At 41.2% G+C, this 16311-nt stretch overlaps 1 protein-coding gene across 1 annotated transcript in view; it reads right to left on the bottom strand.

The window, feature by feature from the left end:
• Positions 1 to 235: 235 nt before the first annotated feature.
• Positions 236 to 16311, bottom strand: part of CHN2 (chimerin 2) — a 161282-nt gene continuing 145206 nt past the window's right edge. The window contains exons 10-13 of the mRNA XM_033053813.2: positions 14584 to 14661; positions 6498 to 6635; positions 5612 to 5717; positions 236 to 2091 (exon numbers count right to left, since the gene is read on the bottom strand). Of these exons, the coding sequence (XP_032909704.1) occupies positions 1920 to 2091; positions 5612 to 5717; positions 6498 to 6635; positions 14584 to 14661 (494 nt within the window). The 3' untranslated portion in view covers positions 236 to 1919. The remainder of the gene's footprint in view (positions 2092 to 5611; positions 5718 to 6497; positions 6636 to 14583; positions 14662 to 16311) is intronic.

The raw sequence follows: 16311 nt of genomic DNA, 5'->3' as shown, positions 1-16311 counted from the left end.
TTCATTGCTTGCTAGAAGTTTTGCACAGAGGTGGTTCAGGGTGGTCTCTGAAAATAAATGTGCGCATGAGCTTGGCTGTGGTAGTATGGGCAACCAAGTGCCAATGTGAAACTGCAACATGCAGTAAAACTGTTCTAAATTTTTGAGCAGGAAAGTTTCCAGCAATGTCAGAATGGAAATTAGCGATTGATTTTTGTTTGGCAGCTTGCCGTGTAGTCAGTGACAGACACCAAAACTCTTTTAACACATTTAATGGGATTTTTCCTTCCATTTACACTATCATAAATTACAAAGCATATTTCACTTCACAAAATAAAACCATTTCCAGATCATTTTTATGACAGTATTAAGTAGTACATAACCTACAACAAATAGTCCTGTACAAGGCAGGAGGATCTATGGAAGATAGAAGTATTGGGAACTCAGACTATTTAGCACTTGCTCTGCAATCTGGGTTAATCTATCTAGCCCTTAGTTATTCCTCTAGAAGACGACAAATTTACAGTCATACTCTCTACCTCTCTTCATTATCATAGTTACACATATTTTTCAATTTGAATAGAAACATGTGCTCCCTGAAATAATTCAGGAAACTGCATCACTGAGTTACCAAGCATATGATACAAATTATCAAGATGAGGGAGTATTAGAATTTTTTTTTGTACTGAAAATTGAGTTTGGTAGTAAAGTACGTTGATTTTCTATGCTTGCAGACATGTCATGCTGAGAGACAGTTTTAACATTAGGAATAAGTTGCAGTTAGACTACGAACTCTGTAGGTCAATATTTGTGAGGGGAGAAAAATATTAAAATTTGGTAATAATTAAATTTATCCACATGTCCTATGCAATCTTTCTTTCTTTTTTTTTTTTTTTTTAAACAAACCATCCGGAAACACATTCAAGATAAATACCTACAATTTCAGCAGATTTACTGTACATTTATAAATAGAGAAACATGACAAAACATAACTCAATTTTTACAGAAAAACCAAATCCTTCATCATTCACCCAAAAAAGTGCTGACTTTCAACAAGGCCAGAAAATATCCAGTGTCCCAGCATCACGTAATTTATATATTACTGTAATCCAAGAAAAATCTGGCATGTGAAAATGATATTATCACCAGGACTTATAAAAAATTCTCAAGACTATATTTAACATGGGAGAATAAAAAAAAAAGACAAAATACTCTATGTTTTGGGAAACAGCAAATGGCTAGAAGTGTACAATCCTAGGATGCTAGTGCCTAAATGCAAAGAAACCTAAGGAAAGCTGAAATATGCACAAGAAAGGTATTCTCCTTTAAAACACTTGCAATGGAAGAGGTATGTCAGGATAATACTGCATTAGTGGCAATTGTTTTGAATATATCATAGCAAAAACGCAAGAAATAATTACGTGAAAATAATCAATGCACCGCATTGATTTATAGTTTGCTAAAATAAAATGCCATTCTTTCAGCTAGGTAAAGTAAAAATATCTTTATAATATAGGTTCTGTTTCACAATTGACATATATAATTATGTCTCATGAAGAAGGAAATGTATAGGTGTATACAAGTAACACTGATTAAGTACCTTTTTGCTTCTCTAGCCATATTAAAATATGTTTTGTGTTTCTTAATAAGTTAACAATAAAATTGTTTGAAACTTCTCAAAACAAATATACATCTGAGGCAAGGCAAAAGATACAAGGTAAGAGGATTTTTTCTGACCTTCTTTTTCCCTTCTACAAAGAGGCATATGTCTATGAGACATAGGCTTTCCCTAAACATTTTGGCATCCATCTGCAACTTTGCAGAAATTGAAGTGCAGTCAAGGAACTCTACTTTTCTGTTTAAAAAAATTTAAAGAAATGTTGTTTTTCCTTCAGACTAATTATCTTAAAACAAATGGCTTTGAAGATATGCCTCTCTGACTAGAAGAGAACATCTTCATTTTCTATTAAAATCTGCACAATTAACTTCTGGTACCGCATGTCATTCAGTGTAGCAAGGGTACTGTCCTCTGGAGGTCTCATTAAAGTAGGTCCAAACACTATTCCCAGGTTTTCAGCATTCATAAAATTATCCTTTTCATGCAAGGTAACCCTAAAACAGGGAAAAAAAAAAGTAATTAGTTGCTTACTTCCCAGAAAAAAAGAATATCTACATCTTTGTCTGTAGTCTTGCTTCACATCAAGCACTGGTACGTAGACATTCTTTAGTAACAATTTTTGCTTTAACTTGCAATAATAACTGTTTCCACAACAAGTACAATGCAGCTGGGTGGTGGGACTGTGACTTTAAGTACCTTTAAACACCTCTCATGGCCTCTTCAGTGATTTTTCCATGTGACTGTCTGTTAAGGTATAAGAATTAGTGGCAATTCCTTTTTAAAAAGCATAATCATGATTTAAATGATGATGTATGGAACAGTCCTGTACGCTACAGTAACTGCAGTTCTCTGGCAGGGTATCGGGGTGTGGGTGTGCTCCACAAATACAGGCATGGATTTTCCTAAGACTACTGGCGCTCCCAGACATGATTCCAGCCTGCAGGAACCCACCCCTTCACATGGATGTTCTGCCTTGCTGGCTGCCTCAGGCCAACCAGGAGCTGAGTGATTCCAACTACTTGCTATGCTTTGGGAGAAGAATGAATCCTGGACCTGTCTGGGGAGGTGGCTTGCTTAAATCGGGCTGCTATAAATGCCATCTATCCTCGATGGAGAACGGAGACACTTCAGGGAAGAGCCCGGGCTGTTTTGTTTGCTGACATAGGTCATATAATGTAAATACAAGAACAGATGGACTGCTTGTGACTGGAGCAAAGAAAGGCCACCAAGGATTGGCCAAGCTGCAGAGAAGTCAGCCCCGACTGGAAAATCAGTCAGGCCTGCTGGAAAATGCCAGGTGTTCTCAAGGTTTCCCTCCAGGTAACTGGATCACATCAGTGTTGTCCTATATGAGTGGCATGTTGAGTTCAGTCCTGAAAGTGCTCTTGCAGTGCAGTGTCGGACAGCCACAGTCCCTTGATCCATCTACCATCCTTGGTCCTTGATCAGCCATGGACCAGTCATTTCTTGTGATGTGATAACATTTCACATCTCCTTCATACAACTACTCTGCCAGGGTGAAGCACATCTGGTTTTGGAGACACCTCTCCTGGCAGCAGCTGAGGCCTTCCCTAGCCACAGAAATTCCCAGAGCTGGGCAGTGTGAGTGGATTCACTCATGCCATCAGGTGAGCACACAGTGGCTGAAGCCAGAAGTATTCTGGTCTTCCCTTGTTTGCAAGGTACTCATATGACTTGGTTTTGCTTCTGCTGTCATCCCTCTGAAAAGAATGGCTCTGTCACAGAAAAATACTCTTCCTCTTTGCTTTCAGGACAGAAATCCATTAGTGCCCCTACTCGCAGATATATCCTCATCTTCCAGCACATATATTAGCTGTGCTTTGCGAGGGACAAAGACAAACCAAGGCTGCAAAGCTGAAGCCACCTCTGTGCAAGCTTTCTCTCTGTGCATGTATGCAGCACAGATGTTCAACAACTGTGCAAATCTACACAGATCTTAATAGCACCTCTGCTCAGGAGTGTGGAGCTTGCTGCACAGCTGGGGTAAACACAGAGAAGACTCAGAGCTTGACTGCAATGTCAGTGTGAATGGAATTGTATGTATTTCACCACAGGGGGGACTGCTCATGCTATTGCAGTAGCAATTTTGAGCAAAAAGTTATCAGAAAGGTAATTAATTGACTGACAAACTCATTTTTTGTTGCTTTATTTTCCTGTGCTTTTAACAAAATCTCTGGAGTTTCTTTTCAATTGAGAAACAGCAGTGGTGTAGAGACTGTGACCCTGCAGTCCTTACACAGACTCTCTTATATGGTGCATGTTTTATCCATGCAGGAAGAGTCCGAGGGAGTTGAAGTTGGAACTCTTTGCTTTATCTACAGAACTGCATAGTCTGAACCCTAATGATTCCTTCCTCTTTCACATTCAGATCTCTCCAACAGATTCTCCATAGGAGTTGATCTCCATGCAGATACTAAAAGCTACAATTTGGGAATGGAGAGGAAACTCATTGCATGACATTGCATTACAAATGCAGATATTTGAGAGAGAAAGCCTAATCAGCACTTCAGATTTTTTTTGCCTCATCAGTAGTTCAGCTCAACAGCTGAACCAAAGCCTGGACTGCAGTTCATGGAAAGCAGGAAGGCAAGTCCATACATGTCTATTAAAAATTTGCTGCCAGGACATAAAAGTACTGATTCTGTGTGCAGGTCACTTTTCTACAGCCCCTACAGGCCTTCTTAAAAGCTAATCATCAGTTGTCCCTGCATATGTACTGACAAGGGTGGGTATTTGCACATCTCATTTCTGCAGAGTCCAAAGAAGCTCCTGCATGCCCAGGTAATGTGCCATCAAGTGGAAAAAATTACTCAATTGTAATGACCTGAGCTGATTCAAAATGGGGAAAAGTCTCTGCATAATGAGAACCTGATAGAGCATGAAATGCACTTTGCAAAAGTTCTCTGATCCAGCTTTATTGAATTGAGGTCTTTTTAGCTTGGCATTAATAGTGCAGAATAGTGCAGATGAAACCCAGGAAGTACTCCCCATTTATGACTGTGTTGTAAATAGTGCAACTAAGAAGAGATCAGTGATTTTCTGAATAAAAGGCTGGTAGCTTTATTCTTCCCTTACGCCTTTTTCTGTTGTTTTCTAATAGCAAAGTTTAACCAGAGGCAAGGAATAACTTGGGCAATATAGCCATAAATGAAGGCCTGCTTTGAGATGACAGCACCAGTCTGAACTCAGCTTCAGTTTTTAAAAACTTACATAAAGACCTCTTGAGACAAGTAAATACCCAAAGCAGCAGAGTTAGAATGGTTTTGAAAAACAGATTTGCTTGAAATGAATGGAAGTAATGGACCCTCTCTGGAGCAGTCCTTAATTTTTCTAGGTATCTAGCTAGAAAATTGGGAAACTTGTAAGTAAAAACTAGATTTAGGCACTTCTGAAAATTTTGTATGCCTTATGAAGCTTCATGAGGCCCCTCATGGATGTATTATGTATGCCTAAAGAAGCTTTGGAAAGCAAATGAGGCAGGACATGTTTAAAACCAAGAAAGAGATAACTGAGACCTATATTACTTTTACTAGTCATATAAAAATAGGCCCTGCTTGATTCTTGGCTAATTGTGATGTGAGCAAACAACTCATAAGAGACAGTTCTTTCATTTTAGGGTTATTGTTCAAGAAGACAAAACAGGAGGTAAGGGGAGGCAGAAGCAAAGCATGTTCAAGTGCTGCCTCACAGCAGCACATCTCTGGACTACCCACCATTGGGTATTTTTCAGATATTATCTGCCTCAGAGAAGCGTGACAGATGTGAATTAACTCTTGAAAGGTTTGCAATAATAAGCCAGCGAAAGGATCTATGCTATATAAGTGCACAGCTTATATGCACTTCTACAAACAGCTTGTCTGCTTATCTGTAGCATTATTGGTTTAGTGGCAGTGCCCTAATGGAAGCTTTATTAGGACTTTCTGTAATACTTCTCTTTCAAAGCAGAAAATTGTTAAGCTCGTCAAGAATTACCCTGCATGTCAATTAACTCACTTTTTGAGATGAATCATTAGGTATCTAAGTGTCTCGTAGTGAGCAGCAGGGAGTAACATCAACACTTCATGTATTGCTTCTAGTCGTTCATCAGGGTTGGAGATTTCTGTAAAAACACCAAACAGGATTAATGTTAATAGGGCTTTCCATGTGTACACAGCAATAAATCAGGAAGATAACTTATTATTATGGAATCATTTACAAGCCATTGACTGTGCTTGCAGGGATAAATATTGCACTCATAAATGTGACTCTTATCAACTACTTCTGGATCCTCAAAAAAAATAAAAAGGTTTTAAAAAGAAATCAGCAACAAAGACTGCCCAGGAGTTATCTCCATGGTCTGTAGCTCTAGCTACATATCTACAGTTCTGTGTAGGTATAGTACCCAAGCTTTGTTAAGTGCTTCACAATACTATTCTGCCCAGAACTGTCATATTACAAAAGATTATTTCCATTAGCTTCCAAAACTGGATGGGAGTGTGGATATATGACTTTAGGAGACTATGTTTGTTTATGTAGGTTAAGCGACAGATTGAAATGGCATGGAATCACTTCAAGATTTCTCAATATATTTAAATATGTAAGTATCAAAGATACCTATAATACTGAGCATCAGTGCTCACTGAAAACTGTTTGAAACCATACTTTTTGATACTAGTCGATTATTTTGATACCATACATTTACTTTTATCTTTTCAGCCTGCATGATGTCCATCCAATGAACAATCAGGCAAAAGCTTCATGTGAATAAAAGACATGGCAGAGAAGGAATGAAGACAGCACCCATTTTTCCAGGTTTTTTCCCATCCTTTCCTTTAACATGGACAGCTTTATGGATGGGAAATGCAAATAAAGGGTGGTACAAATGCTAAGCAATACTTACTTGCTGCCTCTATGAACTTGGAATAGGTGTCATAGGTGATCACAGGGATTGGTAAGTCTCTGAAATATAGCTTCAGTGCTCCGGCAATGATGTTTATGTCTGGATAAATACTGGCAGAAATATCAGCCTTGTCACCATCTAGGAAAGTAGGAAGAAATCTTTTAAAACCAGCCTAATTTTGATGGAAGCAAGGCTAGACTTTTAAGTCAGATTTATTGTGTGCAACCTGACAAGAAAATCAACCTGAAAGTGTTTGGAAGGCTTAAATGAGAATATATTGCCACCAACTTTACAGTATATCAATGAGGAATGGTAGTTTCTTTATGTTTTAGTAAACAATTTATTTGGAGGGGCTGGTGATTACAGCATCCATATCTGCAGTGTACCACCTTGAACATACTGTTTTAATGCTGGATGAAAAACCATGTTAATAATGTATTTCTTGCATTTAGCCCATTTATTCACTGAAACTAAGCTATTAATAACTTGCTCTGACATCAGATTTTCCATCTGCAGATAGGTGCAAAGGAGTATGAACCATTTATTTAATCTCCACTTGGGGAAAGAAAGGCATAGAGAAATAACATAAATTTCCAAAGACCCTAAGGAGACCAGTAGGAAAAAAATCAAGAAACATCCAAATCTTGCACATCTTATACCAACATATCTACAGTGATTAGCTGACAAGAAAACTGCCTTATTTTCTGCTATCTTCTGTCTTAATATTAGACTTACTTATTTATAGCAAAGATCTGAATTTAAATAGACATACTAAGGCATTTAGCAATACAATTATTCTGAAATGTACATCACAATTTTTAAAACTAATATGGATACTTGTAATAGATGAAATTCTAAACAGGTGAATTATGCATCTAAAGAGGCATACATTTTGTTTGCCACAATATAACAGTTAGTCAAAACTCTATTACAGATCACTTTTAAATACATGAGCCTAAAGTTTACAGGTGTTGCTGAAAAGTCCTGGCTTGCAGTGAGTGAAATTACAAAAAGTAGCAGCAAGGCAGGATCACTATGATTTTTCAAGTTCAAATGACTGCCTCAGCTCTGTACTACCTAGTACCCTCAAACCCACACTTTTCTCCATATCAAGAAATTCTCCTGTACTCCTTCCTGGGACCTATCTTGGTGGTCTTGCAGCAGAAAGATGATCAGATGGAGGGGTGTGGCTGTCTGGATTTAACCCCCAGCTTTACCTCAGGCTTCTTGGAGACCATTTATAACCTGTAGTTCCTATTTCCCACCCTTCAGCTAAGGATGCTATGCTTCACTCAGGGCAGGTGAGGACCACACGGTGAGTGGGGTGATGCAAGGTTCTGCCTGCCTGTACAGCAGAGAGGGGTTTGCTGTGTCTGCCAGGAGGTGCAGGCACAAGCTTGGGCTGTTACCACCAAGGTGCTGACGTGTTGTAAAGCCATTGACTTGCTTGTCTCACAGTAACAGTGCTTGTGGACATAACCTGATACAGACAGATGAGTGGGGGTGCTTGATACATGGCATCCAAGATGGAGATAAAGGCTTTCACAGCACAGTGAAAGAGTTTATATTGATTGCAGACATTTTATACAAACTTATGTCATTAATCTTGCAGGGATACGTCCTGTCAATGTATGCACATAATTCTCATTAAGACTAATAGCACTACATGTTCTCATCAAGAGGAGATTATATGCTTAAGTGTTTAAAACAAACAGCCTTTCTTGATGCAGCTGAGCAGTCTGAATACATCCATCAGCATTTAATTTAATACAGCATCAATAAGCCCTAGGAGGATGTTTACACTGCCCCAATCTTTTGTTTAATCCACACATTCCAGGCACCGTAGCATCAGTCTTGTAAAGCTTTGTGTGGAGAGCTCTATTTAATTGATGGACACTGAGCACTCAAAATGCTCCACTGAAAACAGATACCTCCAAGGAGCCAGCAGCTGCATCAGAACAGATATAGCAAAGCACAAGCCCACATCTATTATCCAGGTCACCAGTACACTAAATGGAAGTGTTATTTATTTAGTACTTTTACAAAGCAGCCCAGCAAGGTTCCTTAAAGGGGCACTTCAGCTTGAGGTACTTCAAACTGCAATGCACTTCAAACATACCTCTTATTTACATATGTGCTTATTGTAGGAAAAATTATGAATTCCTGAGTCCAAGATTTTACTCTTCAGAGACAAATGCACATCCATTGGAAATGCACTGAAGTTTATTTTAAAGTGAGCCCAGCCATTCATCTGTTGTAACATACCCTGCACATTTTTGTAGCAGATATGTAGAAATTTTATGTGTTTGTGTATGCATGTATGAATTACATGTGTTTTACATGGCACCTTCTGCATTACCACAATAATTTTTTTTCACTCTTCAATACGGGAACTTTTTCAGATGGTAGTTCGTATTTTCAGTATCATTGCAGCACCCATATGTTAATATAGTTTTTTAAAATATTTTGGATTAAAAACATGTAGTCAATTTCAGCTTGACAAACCTATTTTTACCTGAACTCAATAATTTCTCTTTGTTAGTTTGACTCTCAGTGTACTTTGTTTCATTATGTTGAAATTTGAATATCTCAAGAAAAATAAAGTTTTTATTCTTTTTCTTAAAGGTTTCAGCTGACTTTGGATGCCATAGAAATTATCAATAGTTCATTACAGAATGAAACAGAATAAGTATTACATTCTTAAAGCCTCACCCATGCCCTCTGAACACTGAACTAGATTTTATTTAAGTTTCTTTCTCCCAAATGTTTATTTTATTGCACAACTTTTACTATGCTAGCATGCTTCTTTTTGTTTTTTCTTGGATTTGGCATTTGACAGGTTTTCAGCTACACTGGCAAAAGAGTATGAATTAGGATGCCTCTAAGTACTCATGTAATATTTAATAGTATAATATTTTTAGCAAGTGTATTGTACCAGCCAGTCATACAAACAAGTGGGGGGACAGAATGTGGTGGTGACAATGGCAGCTCTGTGGATGAAATGCACAATGGGTGTTCTCTGGATGCCACAACGCCACAGCTCAACAATGCTGACAGAGAGCAACTGTCATTCTACAGCACCAACATTCACCAGATTAAATAAATCCACATTATTCCCCTCCTTCTCATTACAAAAATCACTAAAATGGAACATTGTCAATGCCTCCGAGAGCCTAATGCTAATTTACAGTAGGGGTATTTACACTGCTTGGGCTTTGGAAAGCAGTTTAATCAGATGAGGACCAACTTCACCCTTTTTTAAAACCAACTTATCCCAGCTACATTTGGCCCAAGTAATATTATGTGGGGTGCTATTCTCTTCCGGAGATGGTAGCTTTTTTCTGTTCTTGCTGTGATTCTTTGGAAGCACCAAGTGACTGCCTCTTTGTCAAGGCAGAATTAGTCAGAGGGAGGGCTGGCTGCTCTTCATGGCACCCTTTCAGCTGCACATGAGATCAGCAGGAGAGGTCCCCCACAGCCAAGTCAGCTCCCATGCCTCATCCTGCTGTATCCCGCTGTCTCCTGGCCCCTGTGGTTTGATGAGGAGCTTGGAACCAGAACACTTGATTGTGTTATTTGTAGGACACATCCTGTGCATTAAAATGGGAGGACTCCTTGCCTGTCTGCTTTCAAACCCTTTTCTTAAATGCTGCATTTCTGGAGATGCCAAAGTGTCCTGGAATTTTATCCAGGTGCCTGGGGACTGACTCAGAAACAATGGGCAGGGAGGGACCTCTGGAATGCTGAAGTGCAGTGTTCTGCCACCACAGGCACTTCTTGTAAACCCTGCAACTTCCATTTATAAAACTAGCCTATGTTTTCTATCCCTGCTCTTATTAGAAGGCACTTTCCAACCCTTTGCTTTCAGATGGTTTAAAAATGGTCCTTAAATTGTAAAATGAAATTTATTCCTGGTCAGTGTACATCCTCCAGTAGTGTGCCAAGACTATCAATTAGATTAAAGAGTTCTATTCTCTGGTTCATACCCCTGCTCTCAGCATCTCCTTTGACTATCCTCTCCCCCTAAAAAAGTTAATTTCCTGTAATTTAATTTTTTCTGTATTTTTTTAAGGTAATTTCCTGTAATGAATGTGGAAATACGAATTCTATAAAACCCTCACAAACTTCACTTTCTGGCCAGAAAATTAAATTTGAACAGAAAACTTCCAGGTGGTATTGAAGAAAAGACCTGCCAGCTGGCACTCAGATCCTTTCTCATTCAGCTGGGACAGAGAATGGGATAACCCTCACTCTTGGGATAGTTCACACTACTCTGGCTTCTAGTATGATAAGAGTTAACAGAGCAACAGAAAAGCACTGTGTTCCTACCTATATGGCTGGGATGCAAAAGAGAGGGTGGCATCTGTAAGGATCTGACAGGGAAGGAAGCCCTGAGCTCTCAGGTTGGAAGCGTCTTGCCAATGCAAACTTCTGCCAGCTGACAACAACCTTCAAACTGCACAGCCCACAGGCGAGAACATAAAAACCTATTTTGTTTTTCTTTGAATCCTTTCCTGTAAAAACTCTCAACTCTTCTTGCTTTTCCACCCCAGTTCAGGGAAAAAACATTTTCAAAACAGGAAAATGTGGAAAGTTGTCAGCTGCTGGTCTCTGCAATACTCTAGTCCCTTAGGCCATAACAGGATTATGTTCTTTATTCTCCTGCTTTTATTCATGCCTTTTTATTCATGGCAAACTCTTTCCTTTCTTAGCCCTTTCCCCTCATTAAACTGTTAAAAAAATGAGGATACAGATTTTGGCGAATTTCTGCCCAATGGTCTTCCCCACAGCCTTTGTATACAAACTCTTTTATTGCTTTTTCTGCTTCCATGTTTATCCATGCTTTTTTTCCTTTGGAAATCTAATACTGCTAGTCACCTTCCTCTTCTTGTTTCTAGGTGCTGCTGCCTTTGTAAATCACACTTTCTTCCTTGTTGTGGGTCTAATCCAAGTGTACAGTAATTTCACGAATACAAGCCGCAGTAATTAGACAAAAATTTTGGTGGAAACCCGGAAGTGCAGCTAATATTTGGGTGCGGCTAATTTATGAACAAAAATGTGATATCTGCCCTTACCTAGTATCATACCAGTCCAGTCCCGAGCCGAAACAGTTTGAAATCCATGGTTTCCCGTTGTTCCGACAATGAACCAATCAGAGAACAGCTTATTGCCTGCCTGTGGATGGCGGAGTTACTGAGGGGCGGGGAGTGTTATCAGGGTGAGTTACCTTGGCGAGTTACCTCGGCAGTTCGATAAAAGTGTGTGATATTTCTCTGTACTTTTTAAAGTGTTTTCAGTCTTGTGCAGCTGCGGGGCTGGCTGGGCTCGCAGGGAGAGGGCTGGGGGAGCCTCTCTCCCCGCAGGGAGAGGGATGAAGCGGGCGGTCGGCTCGCAGGGAGAGGGCTGGGGGAGCCGCTCAGCCCGCAGGGAGAGGGGTAGAGCGGCCGCTCGCCCCGCGGGGCTGCGAGGGCTACAGCGGCCGCTCCTGTGCCAGCACGGAGATGTGGCTCCGCTCGGAGCTCAGCTGCCTGCCCGCGAGGCTGAGCGGCTGTTTAAAGGCAACGCAGATCCATTGGGAATGCTCGCAAAATGACCATACTATTGTTCCTGTCTTTTTCGGCTTGTAAATAAAGGGTGTGTCTTTTTTCACTTGGAAACAATGTTTCCGAGGTCGGCAGTAAGCCAGTAAGCCCCGGTGATCCCGCGATTGTGTTACTAAATGACGACTTTGTGAAAGTTCCTGGCGAACTAAAGTGCGGCTGATATTCCGGGTGCGGCTTATTTATTGACAAAGACATCAATGTTGCCAACACACCGGATGTGTGCGGCTTGTATTTGTGAATTTACTGTATATTGCCATCGATTATGCTGGGAGTATACTTAATAAATAGGCAATAAACTGAAGTGGCTACAATGGTTCAAAACAGTTGCAAAGGAACTACAGCTGCAGCAGTGCTGAAGTTATGGTCAGACATAAATTTAAATATGCTTTCTTCTAACTCTTCCCTCTACAACCTGTACCTCTCCTTCTGGGTTTCATCCAGACTTAGAGGAGAATTAATACACAGAAAAGAAGGGTTTGCCAGGCCAGATCTACCTGCAAGAAGCAGAATGTGACCTGTGAGGACTGTGAGCCTCCCAGGATCATTGCTTCATGAGACACATCTGGAACACTATCTGCCATGATAGCAGTCATATCACTGTGCATCTCTCTGCCCCAAAGAGTGGCTGACCTATGTGTGTGTATGCATATATTCACAACTGCATCATCCAAAATATTTAAAAATAAGTTTTATTTTTTAAAAGGGTATTTCAGGATGAAAACAGCCAGTTTTGAAATCCCTAGCTGGACTTTCTTTACAGAGATGTCTGCATGACAAACTGCCTCCAAACAAGAAATGTTCAGGCACAGCAAGTGTAACCACAGACATTGCTGGCCAGTGTAGCCTCCCCAGGAGCCCCCACATCTCCTGCCCATGGGCCCCCAGGGCCCTCAATCCCTGCCTGAGTGACAGCACAGCTGTCTCCAGCTGCACTATGCTGGTGTGGGGCCATTCACCCTTCTGGTCACTACCCTGACGCACGAGCTGACTCTCTGGCTTGACCTGGACCTGCCTCATACCCCTGCACTTGTGACCACAGGGCTGTGATCTGTGTCTGACCCTATTCCCTGCCATGGCAGAGGCAGTACCTGAACAAAATAAGCAGGAAGGAAACCATTATTTATGGGAATTGAGGATATTCGTGTTACTTCATGTACAGTAATTTCACGACTATAAGATGCACCCTTTTAAATAAAATTTTCCCCGGAACCCGGAAGTGCGATTTAGTCCGGTGCGCCTTACCTGATGGACAAAGTTCAGAAATTTGCCTACCCAGAAGTGAGAGCTGCGAGCCACGGGGGGAGCTGGCAGGGCTGTGGCTGCCAGGTGCAGGCGGGGTGGAGCGGCGGTGGGCACGCCCCGGCCCCGTGCAGGCAGGACAGCCCCTCCACAGACACGCCCCGGTTCTGTGCAGGCGGGATGGCCCCTCCACAGACACCCCCCGGCCCCGTGCAGGTGGGACGGCCCCTCCAGAGGCATTCCCCGACCCCGTGCAGGCGGGATGGCCCCTCTACAGGCATAGCCTGGCCCCATGGAGGCGGGATGGCCCCTCCAGAGGCACGCCCTGGCCCCGTGGAGGGGGCACGGAAGGGCTGTGGCCATAGCCCGGCCCTGGAGAGGCGGCACGGAGGGGCGGCGGCCACAGCCTGGCCCCAGTGAGGTGGCACGGAGGAACAGCGAGCATGCCCCAGCCCCGCTGGGTACAGGCAGGCCTGGGGGCCCGAGGCACCCCTCCTGCTGGGCACAGGCGGGCCTGGGGACCCATGGCTGCTGGGTTGAGGCGGAGCCTCGGCCAGCAACTGCGGGCCGGGAGCTGGGGGCGGAGCCTCGCTGCAAAAAAAAAGTGCGCCTTATAGTCCAGTGCACCTTATATGATCTACAAAGTTGAGAATTTTGACGACTCCTGCGGGGTGCGCCTTATGGTCGTGAAATTACTGTAATCAGGCAGTGTTTTAATGGTTAGTTTTTCAATAAGCTGTATAACTGATCTCCTCAATGCCCCTCTCATCTCCTGTGCAGATGCAATAAGGTGCACAGTCGTGCAGTGCTTTCTACAAGGCTTCATGCAGGAGGACTTCCCAGTTGGAGTTCCTGGTCCTTAAACTCATAAATAGATTATTGCATTGGAAAGTACTGAGTCTATTGAAGACAGGACTATCAACTTTCCCCTGGTACCATCTCTGCTCACACTTGAACTAGGACCCTAGGCTGTGCTGCCAGGTTGAGCAATCATCCAGTCTCCCACTTAAGATTCTACACACTAATACTTCACATTTAATTATTCCTTCCAACTATGAAACATAATTCCTTCGTATGAAAAGGACTACAGATCACTTTAAACTCAGAAAAGACAGGTTATTTTCTGTACTTCTGCTTATATATCAGTTTCATTTCCATGGTACATATATAAACCCCGAAAGATCTGAAATGTGTTAGCACTGAAAGATTAGATTAAAACTGTACAGGATTAAAAAATGGTGTACCTCGATCAAAGGCCATTTTCACATCCTCAATGTGCTCAGTGAAGCCTGAAACTCTGTAGAGGCCCTCGGATTTTAAACCTGAAACAAAAAGTTCTTGTTAACTTAGCTTCAGTAACCAGCAGGTATTTAAGCTTAAGAACAATGAAGCAAGAACAACAGACCTACAAAGTACAGCAAAATGTTATTTGCAATGTGAAACTCTGGAGCAGTTAAGGAAAGATCAAGATGATGTTAAACATTTTTAAAGGATTAAAGCATTTTAGAATTTATACTTTCTGATTTTGTTAGGTACATGGTTGATTTGATTGTGTTAGAAAAAAATACTGCAATTTGCTAATGGTGAGGCATGTGATGTTATTACGATTTTTTCATTTTATATAGGAGATTTTCCTGGATTTGACTATAATTAATAAAGCTTTAGAGGTCTCCCTTCCTTTTACCAGTTGCCCAATGATAAATAGCAATGCAAGTAAAAGACTTCCTTTCCCTATGAGCACAATTGGTTCCTGTTTTGCTGTCAGCTTTTACTTATACACAGCTGATAGAAGTGATGGATACAGTTCTTCCCCACATCAGTATGTCCTTTCTACCATTCTTTCACCACAAGAGATCTGCTCACTTGCACAACTCTCCCTCCACTGCTCCACCAACATGAAATGCAGGGTAGCTCAGCAGAGCAAGCCAAATTACACACACATTATTCATTTCAATCCCGAAATCCCTTATTTTAACTAAGCACCCTGCCAACCTACTTATAAGTTCCAATATTCTTTGTTTTCTTAAGAACAAAATTAGAATCTTTCATAGTTCTATGGCAAATAAGGAAAAAATATAAAGATGTTGAAAATACGGAGAGCAGGCAGCAGATTTTATCTCAATCAATAAATGCACAAGTAAGTGATTAGATCTCAAATGCAATGTAGCTTCCTGCTATATCGTCAAAGTAAAGCTCTTCTGTCTTAGTCCATACTATTCTTTCCATTTGTCCCTGCAATGATGATATAATCCTGCTAGAGCTTTACAGAGCAGTGCAGGGGATTTACTAGTAAGTCTTTGAGTCAATTCAGTAGATGATGTGTGGGTTTGAAATCCCTATGGCTAGTATCACTGTGTTGCTATGCAGATTACTGGGATGCCATGAATTCAACATTATTAGATTTCTGTGCTGAAGCTGTGACTAACAGGAAAATTTGGCTTATTGGGCGGCACAACATGCACATTTGCTACCCAAAGGAAAAATACATTAATATTACAGAGGGGATATATAATTATTGAAGGGGGTATGTTTTTCCTTCAATCAGGCACACATCTGTTGATCAAAAACCTGTCACAAGCTTGAGTTTTGGCTGTGACATGCTGCCAGTGCCACAGGATCCATCAGTCAGTAACTGAGCATCATGAGAAACCCGTGCAGTTTGTGTCCTACCACAAAACACCATAGCCCCTGACCTCACTTGTCTGAGTCACTTCCAGTCACTTGTATTCTCCTGCCCACAATGTCCGTAAAGGCTATTAAAAATGGATTTGATTTAAACTGATTACTCTGAAATTGGATGTGTCCCTAGGTATGTTAAAGTAATGAAAAAAGACGCATAAACGTGAACTTAAAAGTTCACTTTAAAGTTCACCCCTTTCAGAAGTGTAACGTAATACATGTTTTGACATGCTTTCAGAAAGCATTTCAGGGAATTGCATTAAGGAATGCCATGATTTAATTTTACCAGCTAA

The sequence above is a fragment of the Catharus ustulatus genome, chromosome 1 (genome assembly GCF_009819885.2).
Source record: "Catharus ustulatus isolate bCatUst1 chromosome 1, bCatUst1.pri.v2, whole genome shotgun sequence".
NCBI classification, from domain to species: domain Eukaryota; kingdom Metazoa; phylum Chordata; class Aves; order Passeriformes; family Turdidae; genus Catharus; species Catharus ustulatus.
This window is presented reverse-complemented; position numbering and strand designations above follow the sequence as displayed.